We start from the raw sequence: 22832 nt of genomic DNA, 5'->3' as shown, positions 1-22832 counted from the left end.
GAAGGGTTCTAATTTCGTTCTTTTACATGTAGCTGTCCAGTTTTCCCAGCACCACATATTGAAGAGGCTGTCTTTTCTCCTTTGAATACTCTTGCCTCCTTTATCAAAGATAAGGTGACCGTATGTGTGTAGGTTTATCTCTGGGCCTTGTATCCTGTTCCACTGATCTATATTTCTGTTTTTGTGCCAGTTCCATACTGTCGTGATTACTGTAGCTTTGTAGTATAGTCTGAAGTCTGGAAGCCTGATTCCTCCAGCTCCGTTTTTCTTTCTCAAGATTGTTTTGGCTATTCAGGGTCTTTTGTGTTTCCATACAAATTGTGAAATTTTTTGTTCTAGTTCTGTGAAAAATGCCGTTGGTAGTTTGAGGGGATTGCACTGAATCTGTAGATTGCTTTGGGTAGTATAGTCATTTTCACAATGTTGATTCTTCCAATCCAAGAACATGGTATATCTCTCCAGCTGTTGGTATCATCTTTAATTTCTTTCATCAGTATCCTATAGTTTTCTGCATACAGGTCTTTTGTCTCCTTAGGTAGGTTTATCCCTAGGTATTTTATTCTTTTTGTTGCAATGGTAAATGGGAGTGTTTCCTTAATTTATCTTTCAGAATTTTCATCATTAGTGTATAGGAATGCAAGAGATTTCTGTGCATTAATTTTGGTTCCTGCTACTCTACAGGATTCATTGATTAGCTCTAGTAGTTTTCTGGTAGCATCTTTAGGATTCTCTATGTAAAGTGTCATGTCATCTGCAAACAGTGACAGTTTTACTTCTGCTTTTCTGATTTAGATTCCTTTTATTTCTTTTTCTTCTCTGATTGCTGTGGCTAGGACTTCCAAAACTATGTTGAGTAATAGTGGTGACAGTGGGCAACCTTGTCTTGTTCCTGATCTTAGAGGAAATGGTTTCAGTTTTTCACCACTGAGAACAATGTTGGCTGTGGGTTTGTCATATATGGCCTTTATTATGTTGAGGTAGGTTCCCTCTATTCCTACTTTCTGGAGAGTTTTTATCATAAGTGGGTGTTGAATTTTGTCAAAAGTTTTTCTGCATCTATTGAGATGATCATATGGTTTTTATCCTTCAGTTTGTTAATATGGTGTATCACATTGATTTGTGTATATTGAAGAATCCTTGCATTCGTGGGATAAACGCCACTTGTTTGTGGTGTATGATCCTTTTAATGTGCTGTTGGATTCTATTTGCTAGTATTTTGCTGAGGATTTTTGCATCTACGTTCATCAGAGATATTGGTCTATAGTGTTATTTTGTGACATCTTTGTCTGGTTTTGGTATCAGGGTGATGTTGGCCTTGTAGAATGAGTTTGGGAGTGTTCCTCTCTCTGCTATATTTTGGAAAAGTTCGAGGAAGATAGGTGTTAGCTCTTCTCTAAATGTTTGATAGAGTACATTTGTGAAGCCATCTGGTCCTGGGCTTTTTTTTGTTGGAAGACTTTTAATCACACTTTCAATTTCAGTGCTTGTGATTGGTCTGTTTATATTTTCTATTTCTTCCTGGTTCAGTCTTGAAAAGTTGTGCTTTTCTAAGAATTTGTCCATTTCTTCCAGGTTGTCCATTTTATTGGCATATAGTTGCTTGTAGTAATCTCTCATGATCCTTTGTATTTCTGCAATGTCAGTTGTTACTTCTCCTTTTTCATTTATAATTCGGTTGATTTGAGTCTTCTCCCTTTTTTTCTTGATGAGTTTGGATAATGGTTTATCAATTTTGTTTATCTTCTCAAAGAACCAGCTTTTAGTTTTACTGATCTTTGCTATTGTTCCTTTCATTTCTTTTTCATTTATCTCTGATCTGATCTTATGATTTCTTTCCTTCTGCTAACTTTGGGGTTTTTTTGTTCTTCTTTCTCTAATTGCTTTAGGTGTAAGGTTAAGTTGTTTATGTAAGATATTTCTTCTTTCTTGAGGTAGGATTGTATTGCTATAAACTTCCATCTTAGAACTGCTTTTGTTGCATTCCATAGGTTTTGGGTCATCGTGTTTTTGTTGTCATTTGTTTCTAGGTATTTTTTTGATTTCCTCTTTGATTTCTTCAGTGATCTCTTGGTTGTTCAGTATCATATTGTTTAACCTCCATGTGTTTGTATATTTGACAGTTTTTTTTCCTATAATTGGTATCTAATCTCATAGCGTTGTGGTCAGAAGAGATACTTGATACAATTTCAATTTTCTTAAATTTACCAAGGCTTGATTTGTGACCCAAGATATGATCTATCCTGGAGAATGTTCCATGAGCACTTGAGAAGAAAGTGTATTCTGTTGTTTTTGGATGGAATGTCCTGTAAATATCAATTAAGTCCATCTTGTTTAATGTGTCATTTAAAGGTTGTGTTTCCTTATTTATTTTCATTTTGGATGATCTGTCCATTGGTGAAAGTGAGGTGTTAAAGTCCCCTACTATGGTTGTGTTACTTTCAATTTCCCCTTTTATGGCTGTTTATTCTTTAACATTTATGGCTGTTTAGTTCTTCTAGAGCGTTGTTAAATGTTGCTTTAACATTTATTTAATGTATTTTCTCCATTCTCTTTCCAAGATTCTGGATCATCTTTACTATAATTACTCTGAATTCTTTTTCAGAGGTTGCCTATTTCATCTTCATTTGTTTGGTCTTGTAGGTTTTTATCTTGCTCCACCATCTGTAACAAATATTTTGTCATTTCATTTTTTTTTTAATGGGAGCTGCTGTATTCTTGTCTTACTGGTTGTTTGGCCTGAGACATCCAGCCCTGGAGTTTGTAAGCAGCTGGATAGAGCTGGGTCTTGGTGCTGAGATGAGGGCCTCTGGGAGGCCTCACTCCAATTGATATTCCCTGGGTTCTGAGGTTCTCTGTTAGTCCAGTGGTTTGGACTTGGTGCTCCCACCACAGGAACTCGGGCCTGACCTCTGGCTAGGGAACCAAGATCCCGCAAGCTTCGTGGCACGGTAAAAAAGAAGAAAGAAAGAAAAAGAGGAGCAGTACAATATAAAAGCATAAAAAACAAAATAAAATTAGAAAGGTAAAAAATATGTATTAGGAAAAATAAAACTATAATTGAAACAACTGCAACAAGGTAAAATAAAACCACAACAGAAAAAAGAATAAAAAAGGAGGTGGGGGAAACAAGCCTAAAGGAGAGATCACTAACAAATTATAAAGAATAAAATAAAGTTAGAAAAATAAAAGATTTATTAGGAAAAATAAAAATATAAAAGAATCAACAATGAATCAGCAAGGTAAAACAGAACCCCAATCTAAAAGAGAAAAAAAAAAAACCTTGGCTATGGGGGCAGAGTTTAGGCGTGGGGGTGGACCGTAAGCAAGGGTGAGGTTTTGGGTGGGGCAGACCTAGGTGGGTGGGGGGTGACTTTTGAGCGTGGGCCCGCCCTTGTTTTTTAATTAACAGGTACACAGAGACATCCACTCTGGGAGCCGGAGGCAGAGGACTGGGCAGGGGGCCAGTGGGGTTTCTTGTGTAACCAGTCCGGGAACCTCTCCCACGGCCCCACCCGCTCGGAACTGGTTCTGCTGATGGTCTACTCCTGGGAAGGGAAGTGAGCAAGGCCCGCCCTCTGGGTGCCTTCAATGAAAGGTGGGAATGGGGGTGGGGAGGGGGAATGCTCCTACTGACTCTGATCTTGGCCGCCCCAGTCCGCACCCCGGTGGGCTGAATGGTCGTGCGCGGGTTGGATCCGGGGACCCAGCCCGGGGCGAGTGGCCAGCCCCACTCACACCTAGACTGCGGCTTAGGGCCCAAATAGCCGTCAGGGACCCTAGGGAGAGGAAGTGGGTGGGACCACAGCCCCACCTGGAGAAAATCTTCAACTGTACTGGTTTCTTGTCCTCTTCCACCCAAATGACCCCCACGCCTCTGAGTCATCCCACCAGACCTAACAGGCTGGGAAGGTGGGATGGGAGAGAGCGAAGGGACAGTGGCCAGACCCTAGTGATTTTGAAAGTTTTTGGTTAGATTTATTCTGTATTTTTTTCTAAGAGAATTATTGAGATAAAATTCACTTACCGTATAATTCACCCACTTAAGCCATACCATTCAGTGGTTTTTAGCGTATATTCACAGTTGTGTAACCATCAACCACAATGAATTTTAGAACATTGTCATCATCTTCAACCCCCCAAAAGAAATGCCATTGAAACCCCTTTAGCCATCATTCTTCAATCCTCCACCACCCAGTCCTAGGCAACTGCTAATCTGCTCCTTATTTCTATTCTGGACATTTCCTATAAATGGGATCATACAGTATCTCAATACATTGGGCTGCTATAACAAAACACTGCAGACTGGGTAGCTTATAAACAACAGAAATGTGCTTCTTACACTTCTGGAGGCTGGAAGTCCAAGATCAGGGTGCCAGCAAGGTCAGATGAGGGCCTTCTTCCTGGTGGGACTACTTATGGTCTCCTCACATGGTGGAAGAGGCAAGGCGCTTTCCCTGGTCTCTTATAAGGGCACTAATTCCATTTGTGAGTGGTCTGCCCTCATGACTTAAACACTTCCCAAAGGCCCCACCTCAGTGCCATCACATTGGGCATCAGGATTTCAACATACGAATCTTGGAGGACACAAACATAGCATATAGAACGTGGTCTTTTATGACTAGCTACTTTTGCTTAGCAAAATGTTTTCAAGGTTCATCCATGTTGTAGCATGTATCAGTACTTCATACCTTTTAATGGCTGAAAAATATTCAGTTGGATAAACATTTTGTTATTCATTCATCAGCTGATGAACATTCGAATTGTTTCAAACTTTTGGCTATTATGAGTAGCAATACTGTTCTACACACTTGTATACAGGTTTCTATATGGACATATGTTTTCTTTCTCTTGGGTAAATACCTAGGAATGGAATTGCTAGGTTAAATGCTAACTCTATATTTAACTTTTTGAGGAACTGCCCAACTGGGTTTTAAAGTGTCTGCACCATGAGAATTCCCTGGTGGTCCAGTGGTTAGGACTCTACTCTTCCACTGCCAGGGCCCGGGTTGGGGAACTAAGATCCCACAAGCCACATGGTGCAGCCAGAAAATAAAATTTAAAAAATAAAAAATAATTTAAAGTAAATAAAGTGGTTTTACATTTTCACCAGGGGGATATGGGCAGTTTCTCCACATCCTTACCAACACTTCTTATTACCTGGCTTTATTATTATAGCCATCCTAGTGGGTATGCCTAGTGCTTTACATTTTTTTGTTTTGATATATAATTCACATAACATAAAAGTCACCATTTTAAAGTATACAATTCATTGTTTTTCAGTATATTCACTATGTTATACAGGCAACATCACTAATTCCAGAGCATTCTGTCACTCCAGGAAGAAGCCCTATACAATTTAGCAGTCACTCCCAACCTCCTGGCCTCTGGCAATCACTAATCTACTTTCTGTCTCTATGGATTTGCCAATTCTGGACATTTCATATAAATGGAATTATATATAATATGTGATCTTTGGTGACTGGCTTCTTTCACTTAGTGTAATGTTTTCAAGAGTCATCCATGTTGTAGCATGTATCAGTACTTCATTCCTTTTTATTGCTGAATAATACCCTGTTGTATGGGCCTCCTGCTTTTAAAGCAATTGATGTTTTTACCTTTCCTTCCCCTTCCTGGCCCATACAGGTATGCTGTGGCCTGTGGATACCTGATACTTTCTAGTGTTACAGCAAATCTATTATTATGCTGAGCTAAATTTGAATTATTTAGTGAAGGCTTAATAATGAATTTTGACTTATTTTTTTAAATAGCCTTATTATTTTAACTTATGTAACAGATGTGATCCATTGTGTAGGTAACTTTGCAAAGCTAAGAATACAATTTTACTTTACAGAAAGGTTTTCTTTTTTTTAAAAGAGGAAAGAGAAGTAATTTACACTGTTGCTTAAGAAATCTGTTGTTCTTTTTCAACTGCACCATACCTTTTACAGTTATTGATGCTTTTTGAAGGCAAGAGCATTTTATTTGTAGAAAGACTGAGGCTAAATTTGGAGACATTCATTTTATAGGGTGTGGAATATACAATTAATGAAGATAACAGCAGGTGACTAAGCTGAATTATCTATATTTACAAGGTGATAATTAGTCATATAAAAGAAGGAAGGAAAGAAAAGGATTTATTTTAAACTAATATAATTTCAGTTAGAACAAACAATGAAATTCAGAAGGCTCAAGTTTTATACTCATGTGTCAAATAATCTAGCTAGTTTTCTTGTTGATTAATTAAGGTAAAATTTTTCTTTCTATCAGCTCATATTTAATTGATGTTTATGTGACATTATGAAGATATTTTAAGATTTACAGCACTTGTGGCACCTTTGTATCACCAGGGGCCTCCAAGTTCATGCCAGCAGGGAGCAAGTACGGGAGAATCCTGCAGCAGGAATTCCAGCTGGTTCTTATTATTCACGGCAGGTATATATGTTCTATAAGGTCACCATGGACATTGAACTAGTCAATACTGAACCATCACTTCTAGAAGAAATACTGACTTAGGTTCCTGTGAGCCTCTGGTTACAACATTTTCATCAACAGATCAATATATAACCTCGTTTTATGTGTGTTATTGTATAAAGGTAACTCATTTAATATATACTGTTAATTCACTAACATTGAACTCACAAAAAACAACACTGTAACTTACACCTTAATGAAGTGTATATAACATATATCTTCTCTGAAAGGCACATCCCAGCCTTTTTGCACTTAGGAGCACTAGATAGCACTTCAGCACTGCTTGGGGTGCATTTAAAATAGCAAAATCACCAACAAGAAGCACAAAAATGTGAAAAACGTGGCACTAAATAAACTGTGAAAAGGACACTCGTTTACCATATAAGACCTCAAAGTAGAAGGCAGAGCTTAGCCTTGCTCGACCTCAGCTGGGAATGTGCAGCCAGTGGCTCAGCTTTTTCACCATTCTACGCACGCACGTATCCACCTGCAATCCAGAAAGTGCTGTATTGATTCGGGGGTTACAAATATGTATCAGCAAGTAGGTGAATTTGTAAATATGGAATCTGTGCTTAATGAGGATTGACTGTGAATGCTTCCTGCACTAAGCTATATTAGTCACTTCCATTCATATTTCATTGATCAAAGCAAGTCATCGGGCCTTAACTGACTTCAAGGGGGTGTGAAAGCGCAGTCACACTGTGTCGTCAAAGAAGATTTCAAATATTTGAGAGAAGTACTGATGCCAGTTGCTGAAGATGTCGTTTGGTCATTCATTGATTATTCCATACGTGTGGCAGATTTTAGTTCCCAAAGATAGTTGCAGCATTATCTCCCATGCAACATGCTGTTCTTATTATGGGACTTTGACTTACCTCCCATTGAGAGAATGAGGTCTCTGCTCCCTTTCCTTGAAACTGGGCAGACTGCGTGACTTCTGAGGCTGGGTCATTAAAGACCTCCACCTAGTTCTAAGGACACCTACTCTTAGAAATACAGCAACCATGCTGAAGGGAAGCCCAAGCAGCTCCACAGAGAGCTACGTATAGGTTCCTAGCTGATGTCCTGACTGACAGGTGGTATCAACCACCACACGTGTGAGTGACCAAGGGTTCAGATGGCTCCAACTCCCTGTCCTCCAGACAGCCTCCATTCTTCCAAGCTGAGGCCTCAGAGGTCATGGAGCAGACACAAGCAGTATCCACAGAATCTGTGAGCGTAATAAAATGGTTATTTTTTATGCCACTCTGTTTGAGGTGACTTTTTTTCAGGAATAATAACTGGAAGAGTTATATGTATCATCTATGTATAGTGCTGTAGTAGGTGTTCGTGGGTTTTAGAAGTGTATAAAATTTGGTCCTAGTCTCCATATATTTTACATTCAGGTCATTGTTTAAACTGAGGCCATTCTTGTACCCACAATGTAATTAAATAATTGGTCTTTTTATAGTTACCATGATCTCAAATATGATAACTATAAAATGGGTAGCAGCTTGGTATTCTAACAGAAAATGTAATGTTTTATTTTGCTTGGTTTCTTCTTTAGCTTTGGTGAGAATTTTAATACTCATCCATTATTTAGATACAAAACAACCCACGAAGCTCCATTTACACTTAGCACTTTGCTCAGTGCCTGACACGTAATTGCTTGATAAATGTTGAATGAATGCCAGTCCGAATTTATCAGACACAGACCGTGATCGAGTGTCTTTAGAAAGCACTTGTGAACCACCTTTCTCATGGGCCACAGAAAATGAAGAGGCATTGATTGAATGTGGGGTTGAGGATAAGAAAGCTAAGGTCTAAAGCTGGGAATGTCTTTAAAAATTAAAACATAAATTCTAATCAATATGAGGCTGATATAACTTCTGAGACTGTGGTGTTTGTAAAAACAGAGAGGGATATCCACACTGATTTTAAAAGGTTCATGCGTTGAAGTAAAAGTAGACAACCAAATACACCACAACTAGGTAGCCAATGTTCTCAAAAAGCTCTTAAAAGAAATTAATATAAATTCATATTTAAATATATTACATACATTTTGTGTTTTAGTTTGGGTTTTATTATTAATTTAATGTTTAGAAACATGGGGAATTTTTCCAGGTTCATATTTATTGTACAAATGGAATATCATTTGATGAGCTGATATTAGCTTCTCTAGGGCTGAGAACATAATGGATGCAGTAGAGACAGGTTGGACTCCATAAATGTTGCTTTCACATCTGCAACTCTTTTGGACCTGCACTTGAAATACAGGATAACCAAAGCAAAGCCTGCATATGTGGTCTGTACATGGTTCATTCTACTTGTGAGGGTGTAAGTGTTGACATTTTTTTTTTAATACCAGTGAACTGGAATTGGGTATCAGTTTCTGGGCCTACAATAGCTTCAATCCTGCCATAGTCATGAATTCTATAGCTTGCGTCCTTCAACATATAAAGCCATCCCTCCACCAGATCAGAAGAAGGTGCCTCCTTCAAGATTTAAGAGTCTGGCTTTCCATCCCAGCTCTCCTACTTCCTGGTGTGTGACCTTGGGAATGTGGTTCAGCCTTATTGAATCTGTTTCTTTATTTGTACAAATGGATGGTATTCACCTCATATGATTTTTGAGGATTCCAAGAGATAATGCCTGTTTATCTCTTAGCCCAATGTTTTGCATGTTGTGTCCTGATAAAAAGTAGTTATTAGTATGGTCTTTTGTGAGTAAAAACTCTGGACCTGTTCATTAAGAACTGAAATTGGTTCTTTGAACTCACCTGATCCCTTGCTTATTGAACACACATATTGCGTTCTTATACATTCTGCCTATAGGAGAAAACTTATTGAGATCACTTACTTGTTTACTTTTATGATGACGTTAACAAAATGAGAGGAGAGAGGGAGGGAAAGCGTGGCTAGAACCATTGGGTTTGTGTAGGGAGGGGAGAGAGAGCACAGGTGTTTCCTCTGAAAAAATTCAGATCTCTCTTCTCTTGCCTGAAGCTGGCTTGCTTTGAACTGGGATAGCCTCTCTCCCAGGGCTGCATTATAACTGTGACAGGCCCAAGGTACTTTTGCCTTGGTGGGTCCCTTCCTCTGTAGAAAAATACAAAAATTATATTTTATGACTGTGCTGGTATAAAGATGAATATAATCTTTGACCCCCAAAGTTAACTTTTAAAATTCTGATTTTAAAAGAAATTAAAATATTTTTATGGGCCCCTAAAAATAATGTGAGCTCTAAGCATGATGCCAGGTGAGGCTAATGGACAGGCAGGCCCTGATGTCTTAGTTTCCCTACAAGAGAGTAAGAACACATGATGTGTTATAGGGGATGATAAATACAGGAAGGCACTAGTACTGACTGCCTTTTTGGCAGATGTGTGTTTTAACATTGTATCCTTCTAACAACCCTCTGAGGCAGGTCTTATGAATGTGATAAAGGAGTAACTAATGAATAATTTAGAACCAAGAAGATTCAGTGTTTGAAGTGAGAAAATTTAACTTTGGCCTCACCTTGTTCCGAATCCAGATGGAGAAGATGAATGCTAATGTTGGCCCTTCAAAACATCCAACTATGTGTATTGTCTGAAAACGCTGGGGAATTGGAGAAGGAGAAGGTAAGTTTTAACTCTATATTGAGAGCCCTGCACTGCACTAAGAATACGGTGGGGCTTAAGAGTTTGTTGATGCTTATGATACCTTATTCTAACATCAGAAGATGGTGATCTCAGTTCCTTTACCAGGGGCTGATTTGGTCTTTGGGACCACATGGTTTCTGAGGAACAGTCGTGTGTAATTCTCATCTTTCCTCTTCTATAGGTAAGGTTCTCTCCCCCAACCCCCCCCCCGCCAGCTTCTTTCAAGATTTTTTCTTTATTTTTGATTTTCTGCAGTGTGAATATGATGTGCCTAGGTGTAGTTTTTGTTTGTTTTGTTTTGTTTTGCTCTGTTTTTGGCATTATTTCTGCCTGATGTTCTCTGAGTTTCCTGGATCTGTGGTTTGACATTAATGTAGGGAAATTTGCCACCATTGTTGCTTTGGATATTTCTCCTGTTCTTTTCTTTCTCGTCTCTTTCTGGGATTCCCATTACTCGTATGTAACCCCATTTGTAGTTGTCTCACAGTTCTTGTATATTCTGCTTTGATTTTTTTTTTCAGTTTTTTTTCTCTTCGCTTTTCCATTTTGGAAATGTCTATTAACATTTCCTTAAGCTCAGAGATTCTTTCCTCAGCTATGTCCAGTCTCCTGATAAGCCCATCAAAGGCATTCTTCATTTCTGTTACAGTGTTTTTGGTTTCTAGCATTTCTTTTTGGTTCTTTCTTAGAATTTCCATCTCTCTGCAGGCATTGCCCATCTGTTCTTGCATGTTGTCTATTTTTTTTCCATTAGAGCCCTTTGCATATTAATCATATTTATTTTACATTCCTGGTCTGATCATTCCAACAACATTCCTGCCATCTCTGAATCTGTTTCTGATGCTTGCTCTGTCTCTTCAAACTGTGTTTTTTGCTTTTTAGTATGACTTACAATTTTTTCTTGAAAGGTAAATTCAACGTACTAGGTAAAAGGGACTGCAGTAAATAGGCCTTTAATAATGTGGTGGCTGGTGGTTAGGTGTGGGACAAGGGAAAACGTTTTATAGTTTTACGATTAGGTCTCAGTTTTGTAGTGAGCCTATGCCGCTGGGCTGTGAACTTCACAAGTGCTTCTCTGTTGCTTTTTCTTTTCCCCCATTAATTGGAACAAGATAACTAGCAGAGCTGGAGTTGGGTATTTCCCTTCCGCAGAGTAAGACTAGAACCAGCTGGGGCTGGGAATTTCCCTCCCCCCAGTTGAGTTAGGCTCTGATAAAATCCCAGCAGGCTGGGCCCTGGTGAAGTAGCTTCTCCTGAGGGCAGACCTCGTTAAGAAGATCGGCATGTTCTGAGGTATTTCAAAATGGTTCCTCTTCTCCTTCTGCTGGAAGCACGAGAAGGTTTTCTTCCCAGAGCTCCACTGTGAGAATCTGGTAGGGCTCCTAGAGGGGCAAGACTAACTGAGTTTGGGCCCCTCTGGAGTTTTTAATTCTCAGATTTGTGTACTCTGATCCTCCAGCAATCCTTCGATTACAGTTCAGCTTTCCCCACCCTGGCGCTGGTCCCTGAGGACGTTTCTGCTTGCGGATTTCTGCTCAGGTAAGTTGTGATTCTTCGTATCTGCCTTCTGCCTAATTTGGGGGACAGCGGTTTGTGACCTCAGTTCTCTGAGGGATTTAAGAAGAGTTGTTGATTTTTCAGTTTGTTCAGCTTTTTCTTGTTGTTAGGATGGAGGAATGACTTTCAAGCTCTTTTCATGCCAGACCAGAAACTGGACTCCTTTTCCTTTGTATAAAATGTTACCTGAGTGATATTTTCTCGTCCCGTGTAGAACTTAGTGAAAATGTCCACATACTGGTCCCTGTTCCTATTATACTCCCTCCCATTCTTAATCTTTTCTGGCTACAATTATTGCTTCCCCAAATACTTTTTAGCTGTTAAAGGTCTAGTTCTTTCATGCCTGGATTTTTTTTAAAATTCCACTCTCTGTCTTGGAGTGCTAACAGCTAGTACTACCCATGGGTGCCAGTCGTGTCAACATTTAAACCAGGATGCACTGTTGACACTGTTGCTAATGCTCTGCTGGCAGTCCTGCTTTGTGAGTGGAATTCACATTAGGCTGATGGCTTCAGGAAGGGGTTTACAGAGAATGCTGGGTTATAAATGACGGTTCAAAGCTGGATTTACAGATCTAGTTTTCTCTAAACCTGTTACCGTACATCTGTCCACAATGAAGCTCACCTGTATTTTGTACCCACCCACATTACCTGGAGAAAGGACTTTCAGCCTTGCTTTCGTATTAGAATCACTGGCTTTATTTCTGTTTAATTGGTCTAGATGGGTCTTGGTATCAGTATTTCTAGCAGTTCCTCGAGTAATTCTACCATGGAACTAGGGTTGGAGTCCACTGGTGTGCAGCAGGTTTCAGCAAACTTTTTTGCTAAAGGAACCGATAGTAAATATTTTAGGCTTTGAAGGTCATATGGTCTCTGTTGTAACTACCCAACTCTTGATGTAGCAGCCATAGGTAAGTGGGCGTGACCGGGTTCCAGTAACTTTATTTCTAGCTGCCAAAATTCTAATTCATATAGTTTTCATGTGTCATGAAATATTTTTCTTTTGATTTTTTTTAACTATTAAAAACTGTAAAACAGTCTTCTCAGGATGTACAATTAACAGGTTGCAAGTGAGATTTGGCCTAGGGGCTGTAGTTTGGCAATAGTTCAGCTGTAGTTTATTTTCTTCAATGCTTCAGTTTGGTTCCACAAGAGAAAATGTTTCCTTAGCTACATCATTCACAACATCTTCAATGAGTCCTAACATTGACTACTTATTTCAAGTAAGTCTATCTAACATTTTTAAACATGGCAATGTATTTCCTTATTAGCCTTTGAAATTGTGGCAATTGGGATGCTTTTGTCTACAAGTAACAAGCATGGCTTAAATGGCTTTAAGCAGTAGGAAAGGTATTCTCTCATTAAAACATAGATAGCTGCAGGGTTATTCAGCTGCTTGACAATCATCAACCCAGGTGTTTTCCATCTTTCTACTCTACCATCCTCAATACTAGTCCTGGCTGATGTCTTGCCTCATGGTTGCAGGATGGCTGTTGCGGCTCTAAGCATCACATGCAGATACATAACATCCAGCAAAGAGGAAGAGTATCTCCTTCCATGCGTTTATTTTTAATATGAGGCAATCTTTTTTAGACCAAGCCTCTCCTCCTGTGTAGATCTCTCCTTCAGTCCCAAAGATCAAATCAGCCACCAGTGAAGGAATTGAGATCACCATAATTAATTATCATGATGCATCCCCTGTCATCGGGCGGGATCTGGTCTGCCTCTCACAGGTGGTTCCAGGATCCCAGAACCAAATCAGGGTTCTGTTAGCAAGGGAAGAGGAAGAAATGGCAGTTGAGAAAGACTCAACAGAGTCTCCCAAGAGAACTAGATTCTTAGGATTAAAAAAAGAAGGCTGTCTGCTGAGCTTCTCATTTCCATTTGTTTATTTACTTCCCTTAAAGACCATTAGAGAATTGTTCAGTACAATTTTCCTGAAAGAAATATTGGGTTTTTTCACTCAAATAGATTATATTTTGCTTCAGCCCTCAAAGAAATTACTTTATTTCTATCAGATTATGTTTGAAAAGTAACGCATCCTACTTTATTTTTCTAAAACTGTACCACGTTGCATATCTAGCACAAAAATGTTCATGTCAAAAAAGCTTTAAAGGGGCTTCCCTGGTGGCGCAGTGGTTGAGAGTTCGCCTGCCGATGCAGGGGACACGGGTTGCGCAACGGGAGAGGCCACAACAGTGAGAGGCCCGCGTACCAAAAAAAAAAAAAAGCTTTAAAGAGTCAGTTTTTGTTCATTTTGAACCATCAAAATGTTGTTTAGTTTTGCAGTTTATACTGTGAAGACACTAAAAATAGTTTTTCCCCCGAAATTACAGCAGTGAGTACAAGTTTAAGAACCATGTGTGGTTCTTATCCTGATACCCACCCCTGTGGGTATCCTAATACAGCTCCCAAGTAGTACATGACCCACCTCTACCTCCCCATTTGAAAATCATGGATGGAGATTTGTATCCCATTCCAAACTCAGAGCTATGTCCATCCTGTTTTGAGTGCTGACCCCCAGTCAGGAGCGGGGACTGAAATTCCACATTTGCAATTTCTTGGGAGACCAGCTGGCACCGTGGAAGCTGCTCTGGCCCAGGATGGAGAGGCCAGGCTTCTGGTCCCAGCTCTGCCACTTAGGTGGTATTTAACACTGGACAAGTTACTTAACCTCTCTGAACTCTAGTTGTTTTTTGTTTTTGTTTTTGTTTTTGCGGTACACGGGCCTCTCACTGTTGTGGCCTCTCCCGTTGCGGAGCACAGGCTCCGGACACGCAGGCCCAGCGGCCATGGCTCACGGGCCCAGCCGCTCTGCGGCCTGTGCGATCTTCTCGGACAGGGGCACGAACCCGCGTCCCCTGCATCGGCAGGCGGACTCTCAACCACTGCACCACCAGGGAAGCTCTGAACTCCAGTTTTGACATCGGCAAAGGAAGAGTTTGAACTATGCGAAGTATAAGATTCCTGTTAGAGCTTATCTGTGTTTCTCTTTACCATGGGATCCAAGATTGCGACTTTTCCCTTCCAATGTTAAGCTGATTTCTATTCTTGCTCCTGCTGCTTGGTGAGGACACACACTGTCACTGTGTCCCCCAAGATAATGTGTCAGAGCAGCTACCCTTTGTTCTGCCACAGCACAGACAACCCACAGTATTCTAGTGTGAGACATTCGCATGTAACTAAGCCAAATCCTCTCATTCTAGGAAGCAAATCAGAAAGTAAGCAAGAGCAACACTACAAAGGAGAGAATTTTGGAGAGCTTTCTTTTTTTTTTAAACTAAAATGTTTGCAACTGTCTTTTATTATTAATATTGAAACATTTCACCATTATTTACTACTACAGCTCTAGAGGTGTTTTTCTCACCTTCTAGAACTCTCCATGCATCTTCACACAGAAGTGAAATGATGAGGCCCTGAAACACTTCTGTAGGAAGAAAAGTTTTATTTTGGTGGCAAAAGCAGTTATCTTTGGCTTATCAACATTTTTCTGTTTTTCTTTTCAGAGCTACTTCCTATGTTCACTAGTAATTCTTTTTCTTCCTCCTTTTCCTTCCTATGTTCACTAGTAATTCTTTTTCTTCACATAGAACTTTCTTGTTTTTCTCAGGGCCGTTATATGTTATAAAAGAGCCCGGTCATCTTTAGAACGACCTGGGGAGACTTTTCCCTAAGGAACTTGAAAATGCATTAACAAGATTGACGTTTGTCAAGCTCCCCCCATCCCCATTCATCCAGGTGTTGGCCAGTGAATTGCAGCTTCTTAGGTCCAGAGGCCCTTGTCCCCCTGCTCAGGCGGGCTCAGTGAAAGGTGGAGAGCTGTTTTAATGGTTACAAGAGCGGTTTATAGTGGCACATCCAGTCCAGGTGAACCCGCTTTATACTGAAGGCCCGCATCCAGGGCCTCTCCTCCAGGGGCGTTCCTGGTGGCCTCTTCATAGGAGGGTGGTGAACACGAGAGAAGGGCTACCTCCCCGGGCAGTGGGGAGTAAGGGAAGGTCTGCTCGCTGCTCCAGGGTAAGCCCGGCAGGAAGTCGGTCACCTCTCCTGCCGGCGGGTGCTCTGGAAGGTCGAGGCTGGAAACCTGCCCCTGGGGCCGAGAGGCCTGGCAGTGGCAATGCAGGAAAAGCAGCAAAAAGGCCAGGAAGAGCAGGACGGTGGCTGGAAGAAGGATGCACAGGAAGGGCTCCACATCTTCCTTGGTGGAACTTATCTTCTGGGTGCCCTGGAGTTAGGGAACGGAATTGAGTTAGAAGATGGGGAAAGAAGACCGCTGCATTTCTAAGGCTGATCTCTGTCTTTGTCTTGTATTCTCCTTATCATTTACTGACTCTAAAAATCACTCTAATCATTCATTTATGCCAATGAGCTTGAGCCTGCATGAAGTAGAGTGTACTTCCGTGATAAAGTATGAATTCAGAATGTCCAAAGTACACAAGGGTACCCTACAATATTTCCACTGAAGTAAAAATTTTAGGATAAGTTTTAGTTGGCAGGTCCATCACTCATTCTTTGAATGAGAGCTCTTACTATTTACGTACTTATTTTGTTTAGAATTAGACCAATAATGTTTTATTGCCACAGAAGGATTATATGGAACTGACTTCTTTAATTCTGGAGTAAAATCCGCCATTGGTATGTGCTCGTATCTCACGCCATTGGTATGTGCTCGTATCTCACGCCATTGGTATGTGCTCGTATCTCACGTAATCAACATCTGAAATCCGATTGGATAGCTGATGCTTATGATGATTGAGATTTTGAAATTTCCTCAATATGTTTTTGCAATATTTGTAAGATAAATATGGAAATTTGGAATTCTCTCAAGAAAAAGAATTGCAGATAAATTTATTTATTTTTGGCTGTGTTGGGTCTTTGTTGCTGTGTGTGGGTCTTTGGTTGTGGTGAGTGGGGGGCTACTCTTCGCTGCGGTGCACGGGCTTCTCATTGCGGTGGCTTCTCTTGTTGTGGAGCACGGGGTCTAGGTGTGCGGGCTTCAGTAGTTGTGGCTCGCGGGCTCTAGAGCACAGGCTCAGTAGTTGTGGCACACGGGCTGAGTTGCTCCGCGGCATGTGGGATCTTCCCAGGCCAGGGCTCGAACCCGTGTCCCCTGCATTGGCAGGTGGATTCTTAACCACTGTGCCACCAGGGAAGCCCAAGAATTGCAGATAAATTCATTCTTAAGCAACCTAAAAGGTATTGATTTTTCACAATAATGATGGTTCTTGATGGAGCAAATAATAGGCATGAAATGATACTCCAACGGCAAGGTAGAAAAGCCATATGAAAAATTAAGTCCTGTTCCAAATTGCATAGACATTGCTTTACACAAAGCTACTAAGAAATAATGAAGTATTAAAAAGCTTCTCTGTTCATTCACAACACATGTGAATGTTAGTATACACTACTACAGAGGAAAAGAAAACAGTGTAAAGCCTTATAATTGTGTTTAAAGAAACAACATATTAAGATCTTTGTCTACTGATTTAAAATAAAACTTATAGTAATAAAACTATGAAAGCTGAGGTTTTTGCCTTGATTTTGGTGGAAAGAACAAATGTTTTGCTGGTCTTGACCTCTTAAGAGACTGACTTATCTAGTGTTGTTCGTATAATCTTTTTTAATTCCTAAAGAATTTACAACTATGTTGTTAATTCTGACTCAAAATTAGATGGTTTATTTAATATTTACACTGCTAAATATTTTGTTTTCTCTAAGATATGAGTTAAGATATTTTAACTTAAAGTGCATACAATTAAAGGTTTTCTTGGGAAGCAGAACATCGTCTTTGGGCTTTGACAGCTGTGGTCTTGAATTCCAATGTGACCTTCTGATACCTGCGTGACCATGAACCATTCACTTGCCCCTTCTGTATCTACTTTTTCTTCTCTATGAAATGAGAATAAGAACATCTTTTTTGGAGGGTTGGCATGAGAATTTAATGCATCAATGAACTATGAATTCTTTCTGTTTTCTCACACATAATCTAGTTTATCAAAACTATCAACTAAAAATCTGTTGTGCTGTAACAAGGACTTTGATTATAAAAGCTATAAGAACTCAAATAAATTTACTACAGTTATTAAAAAATCAAGTTGGACTGAAAAAGCAATTTAAATGTTTATTTTCTTCCACTAGGTGAATCATTTAAAATGTTAAAGCTATTATCTCTTAATACTTAATCACTCTTCAACCTTGATAAACAAGAGCCATTTTGCATAACTGATTTTTCCTTCATTCTCCTTCAGTAACTGGATGATAATAGTTTCTAAACAGTTGTGGGCATCAAATTTTAAATACTCTATTTAAACTCTCTAACTTCAGTATGCATAGAATATGAAGGTAGTTAATATTCTATTTAAAAGCTTTTCTGTAATAGACCCTCTTGCTTACCATTATGCTATTAATGCTATTAGTTGCAAAAATTTGTGAAAACAGAGATGCTACAGTCCCCTTCTGTAATTGGTACATCCATTGGTTATTTTGTCCAAATATTGAGTGGCACTGAAAGACTTATTTAATACCACAGACTAGGACAATTTCTTAAGATAAAGAACTCTTCTTTCTTCCTAGTTAAGAGATCACAGAGCTATGAACGAATTTATGATGGTATCCTTAATTTGTTTATTTAATGATTCATGGTAGATTGGTTCAAATTGTTGTGGATTTTGTTAATGCAGAAAGGATGTCTTTTTTAACATCTTTATTGGAGTATAATTGCTTTACAATGGTGTGTTAGTTTCTGCTTTATAACAAAGTGAATCAGCTATACATATATCCCCATATCTCTTCCCTCTTGCGTCTCCCACCCTCCCTATCCCACCCCTCTAGGTGGTCACAAAGCACCAAGCTGATCTCCCTGTGCTATGCGGCTGCTTCCCACTTAGCTATCTATTTTATCTACATTGGGTAGAGTATATATGTATATACCACTCTCTCACTTTGTCCCAGCTTACCCTTCCAGGATGTCTTGTTTTAGCCAAATATTCTAATTGTTTCACTACCCTCAATGTGGTTTTTTAACTTTTAATATTTCTCAAGGACTTTGCTGTTCAGGGAATACTTTAAAGAAATAACCAATAGAAAGTGTAACTGCTGCAGGATATATCATATATATGTGTATAATTTATTTCTGTTAAAAGTGGTTTTAGAGAATTTAAATACCAATCTCACCACTCGATTTTCCAGAAAACAAGAAAATAGGTTTGTTTCCCCCTTTCTGGTGGGACAGTAGTATCACTCATTTCCCTGCTGATCGTAAAATTAATTCTGAGTTTTTAGGTTTCCACAAATATTTTTCCTTAATGACGCCTCAGATTGAGACTTCTTTGGGGATTTCCCAGGTAAAGCAAAACAGCTGCTGCATTTCTTAGTGAGAGGCAAAGCATCCTTAGACCTCTGCTACCCTTCCTGAAGTAAGATCCTTCGCTTCTGCTGGTTCTTAGAAATAGCTGGAGAGCCAAAGGGAGTCTCTCTTTTTTTTTTAATGTAGACTGAGCAAAGAACAAAGTTGTCATACCAAGGCATAAAAATTTGTTGACTTCTAGCTTCGCTGTTCTTTGATATATTTGATATGTCAAGCGTTCTTAGAATATATTTATGACAAGTTTTACTTGAGTTTATCATTGTCAAAAGATACCAACTTTCAAGGTAGTTCCTTAGACCAAGCCATTCAGTGAATTCATATTTTTGTCACACCTGTAATACAAAATGTTGCCACTAAGTTTTCCTAAAAATGTAGGCATTGTTGGTTTTAAAGCTAACAAAGATACTTTGGGGAAGAAAAGGCATAAGTCATAGGTACAAACCTGCAGGTGGGTTTCCGGAAGAGGTAGGCTCGGTTCACTGGTTAACCACTCGTATGTCCCCCTGCCAGCGTGGCCAAACTTCTTCCAGCTGCTGCCCATCAGTTCCCGCATGTTTTCACCCGACTGATGTGCCAGTCACCCTTCCCCCTCGCTGCCCAGATTTCAACAATACTGCTGCTGCTTGGCCTGCATCCAGCTTGGATGAATTCGGCTGATGGCTGTTGGGAAATTTGTTCTGAGTGTCAACAGGGAAAAGAAACCAACCAGAGAGACCTCTCAGGACTATATTTAAATTCAGTGCCTCTGGGTTTGCTTTTGTGGCCTTTATCACTGTAAGGATCGGCATCAGATATCGGACGTGGAATAGATTTCAGACAGAGGAGTTCTTCGCATTCGTGTTACTATAGTGTCGCAAATGGTCTCAGTGAATAAAAAGCTGTTTGTATTTAGATGTAAATACGACCCTCTCCCTTCCCTTACCATATCCCTCTCCAGACATATAGCTGAGCAAGAACTACCCAAGCTGAACTTCCTGTAATTATTTCTGGATTCTGTGGTACAGAGAGAAGGAGTATTTGGTAGTGAAGCAAGACTCATAAATATCATTTTTGTGAATTATTTAGATGAAAGACACTAAATGATAAAATTGTACACAAGCCAGAGAGACGATAGCTCTGACTGTTTGGATGGAATGTTTGCTGTTTTCATAGTCTTAGTTCTGATTACCTTGTGAACTTTATAAAATTATTTATATCAAGCAATAAGAAACTTTCAGTTTACACATTCACTGAGGTAACTTCGGGATGTTTAATTCTACTGGACATTTAAGACATGACAGTTGGATCCTTTCTTTTAGTAGAGTAAACTTTAGCTTCAAATATTTACTCAAAATGTTACAGCTCAGAATTGCAACTACCCATGTTTTTATCCAGGCATCCTTTTCATTCAAATGATTGTTATGATTGTTAAGTGGGATTCTTTTCTCTTAATTAGGATTCTCAATCTTTGGCCCATGGTGGTCTATGGATAGGTTTTGGGGAGGGTGGTGAACTCTCTAAACTTTTAGGTACATCTAATTTTCATGGGAGGATCCATAGTTTTCATTACCTTTTCAAAGACAGCTGCCCTCCCCAATACACTTTGGCACTTTGTCAAACTTATTTGTGATAAAAAAATTTTCACTAAGTGTCCCAGTGTCTCAATCAGTATCCTAGTGTGGAACACCTTTGTCATTTCATCCTTTCCTTTCTTCATGTGGAATGAGTTGATTTTGTGCTTTCGGTTAACATGTTGCTTTGTTCCATGGATGTGTTCCTATTTTAAGTCAATCCTGTATCCCCACTTTGAAACATCAGGAGCACCTGGAGACCAGTGCACTATTTTGCTTTTTTGCATGTCAGTGGTTTTGCCAATACTATGCCCTCAACTCCTTCTCCATCTTTTTTTTTTTTAAATAAATTTATTTATTTATCTTTGGCTGCATTGGGTCTTCGTTGCTGCACACAGGCTTTCTCTAGTTGTGATGAGCGGGGGCTACTCTGTTGCGGTGCACGGGCTTCTCATTGTCGTGGCTTCTCTTGTTGCAGAGCAAAGGCTCTAGGCGCGTGAGCTTCAGTAGTTGTGGCACGTGGGCTCAGTAGTTGTGGCTCGCGGGCTCTAGAGCACAGGCTCAGTAGTTGTGGCACATGGACTTAGCTGCTCTGCGGTATGTGGGATCTTCCTGGACCAGGGCTCGAACCCATGTCTCCTGCATTGGCAGGCAGATTCTTAACCACTGTGCCACCAGGGAAGCCCCTCCTTCTCCATCTTATCTACTTATTTACTTTCCTTTCTTGAGAAGCAAATAAGCAAGTTGGAAATATGGATCAAAAGCATTAAATGTGAATCTGTAACGTTGACCCTCCTCCAGCATTGAATGAATCAGAAAAAAATTACTGCTTTTATGGATACATTTTTGGGGGGACCAAGAAAAAGAAACATTACATAAATAACATGTAATACATCAGAAGGTGATAGATGCTGTGGAGAAAAAGCAGAGAAGGAGCAGAGTAAATGCTGAAAGAGGGAGGCATTTTTAAAGTGGGAAGTCAATTAGGATCTCACAGGGAAAGTGATATTTGTGTAAAAAGCTGAAGGATTCAAGGGACTGACCCATGAAGGTATCAGAAGGAAGAGCACTGCAGACAAAGGGAATAGCCAGTGCAAAGGCCCTGAGGCAGTCATGTGCCTGATAAGTTCTCAGAATGGCTAGTAGGTCAGGGGGGCTGGAGCAGTGAGCCAGGAAAAAAGTAGAAGATAGAAGACAAGGTCGGGGAGGATACATGGGTGGGAGGTGGTCGGGTAGCACGGAGTGCAGGATTTATAGAGCATTGTAGGAATTTGGCTTTTATTCTGAGTCAAATGGTGAAGCAGAGGAGTGACAAGATCTGACTTCCATTTTAAAAGAATCACTTGGTCCTCTGCATTGGAAATAGTTCCAGGGATTAAGGGCAAAAGTAGAGAGACCAGTTGGGGCTCTTTAAATCAGGGGAGAAATAACGGACCAGACTAGCCGAAGTGGAGGTGGTGAGGTTCTAGATATATTTTAGACTTAGAGTCAATAAGATTTCATGAACTAAAGGTGGTGTAAGATTGAAAAAAGATCAAGGAGGAAGGAGGATTCTGTTTTAGACTTGAGTAATAAGAAGGATGACCATTGAAGGGGAAAGACTGGATGGGGCAGGTTGTTTTGTTTTTTAGGCAAGATGAGTAAAGATCAGGAGTTGAGTTTTGGGCATGGTAAGTTTGCAATGTGTGTGAGTTTGTGTGTTTGACTTTGGAGTTTAGGAGTGAGAACCAGACCACGGATAACAGCTGGAATTCATTGGCGGGAAGATAGTATTTAAAACTATGAGACGTAATGAGATCACCAAGAGAATGAGGGTCAGTAGGATGGGGGGACAGAGTGAGTAGCCAGTGAGGGAGAAGAGAAACCAAGAGCGTGTGATGTCCTGGATCTAAGGGAAGAAAAAGTTTCTATAAGGAGGGAATGATTATCTATCCCAGAAGCCGCTGTGTGATCAAGTAAGATGATGAATGAGATTTACCCTGGGATTTAACAAAATGGAGGGAAGGAGTGTCATTGGTTGTTTGGGTAAGAGCAGTTTTGGTGGAGTGGTTGGGGAAAAGCCTGATTGGAATGGTTATGAGAGAGAAAAAAGAAGAATTGGACGTGGTGAATATCAACAACTCTTGAGTTATGTTGCTTGAAAGGGGATCAAAGAAATGATCCAGTAGTTGGACAGAGAAGTAAGATCAAGAGGGTTACACAGTAAAACAGAGCAAGTTAATAGATTATAGAGAAAAGAACATATCAGTATATGTCAGCAATTCCAC

General features: G+C 39.9%; 2 protein-coding genes and 1 pseudogene across 11 annotated transcripts in view; 1 reads left to right on the top strand and 2 right to left on the bottom strand.

Annotated features, from left to right (window-relative positions):
- Positions 1 to 22832, top strand: part of NHSL1 (NHS like 1) — a 336607-nt gene that overhangs the window by 256660 nt on the left and 57115 nt on the right. For 4 of the 10 annotated variants that reach the window (XR_016395227.1, XR_016395228.1, XR_016395230.1 and 1 more), the window contains exon 9: positions 6348 to 11632. Coding sequence is in view for 1 of the 10 variants with exons in the window: in XM_089922049.1 (XP_089778175.1) it covers positions 6348 to 6513 (166 nt within the window). In the remaining 9 variants the exon portion in view is untranslated. Of the gene's footprint in view, positions 1 to 6347; positions 20907 to 22832 lie in introns of those variants that run through there. The other 6 variants (XR_016395233.1, XR_016395232.1, XR_016395234.1 and 3 more) reach the window with 6 other exon arrangements.
- On the bottom strand, positions 8629 to 8973 carry LOC111168308 (ATP synthase F(0) complex subunit k, mitochondrial pseudogene; annotated as a pseudogene).
- SMIM28 (small integral membrane protein 28) lies at positions 15494 to 19948 on the bottom strand. The gene is made up of 2 exons (XM_030760320.2): positions 19458 to 19948; positions 15494 to 15874 (listed from the first exon to the last, which is right to left on the bottom strand). Exons 1-2 carry the CDS (start codon positions 19566 to 19568, stop codon positions 15494 to 15496), a joined length of 492 nt encoding a protein of 163 aa, XP_030616180.2. The 5' UTR covers positions 19569 to 19948.

Source organism: Delphinapterus leucas, chromosome 12, assembly GCF_059928025.1.
Source record: "Delphinapterus leucas isolate spDelLeu-1000000601 "Yukka" chromosome 12, BTC_Dleu_Yukka2, whole genome shotgun sequence".
Classification (NCBI taxonomy): Eukaryota; Metazoa; Chordata; class Mammalia; order Artiodactyla; family Monodontidae; genus Delphinapterus; species Delphinapterus leucas.
The sequence above is the reverse complement of the archived record's forward strand: the minus strand, read 5'-3'. Positions and strand labels throughout refer to the sequence as shown.

Excerpts from the sequence above, each read along its gene's own strand:
- SMIM28 (XM_030760320.2), bottom strand. The coding sequence starts at position 19,568 with ATGCGGGAACTGATGGGCAGCAGCTGGAAGAAGTTTGGCCACGCTGGC. Across the intron at positions 15,875-19,457 it reads TTCCGGAAACCCACCTGCAG|GGCACCCAGAAGATAAGTTC; the intron begins GTTTGTACCTAT and ends CCCTAACTCCAG.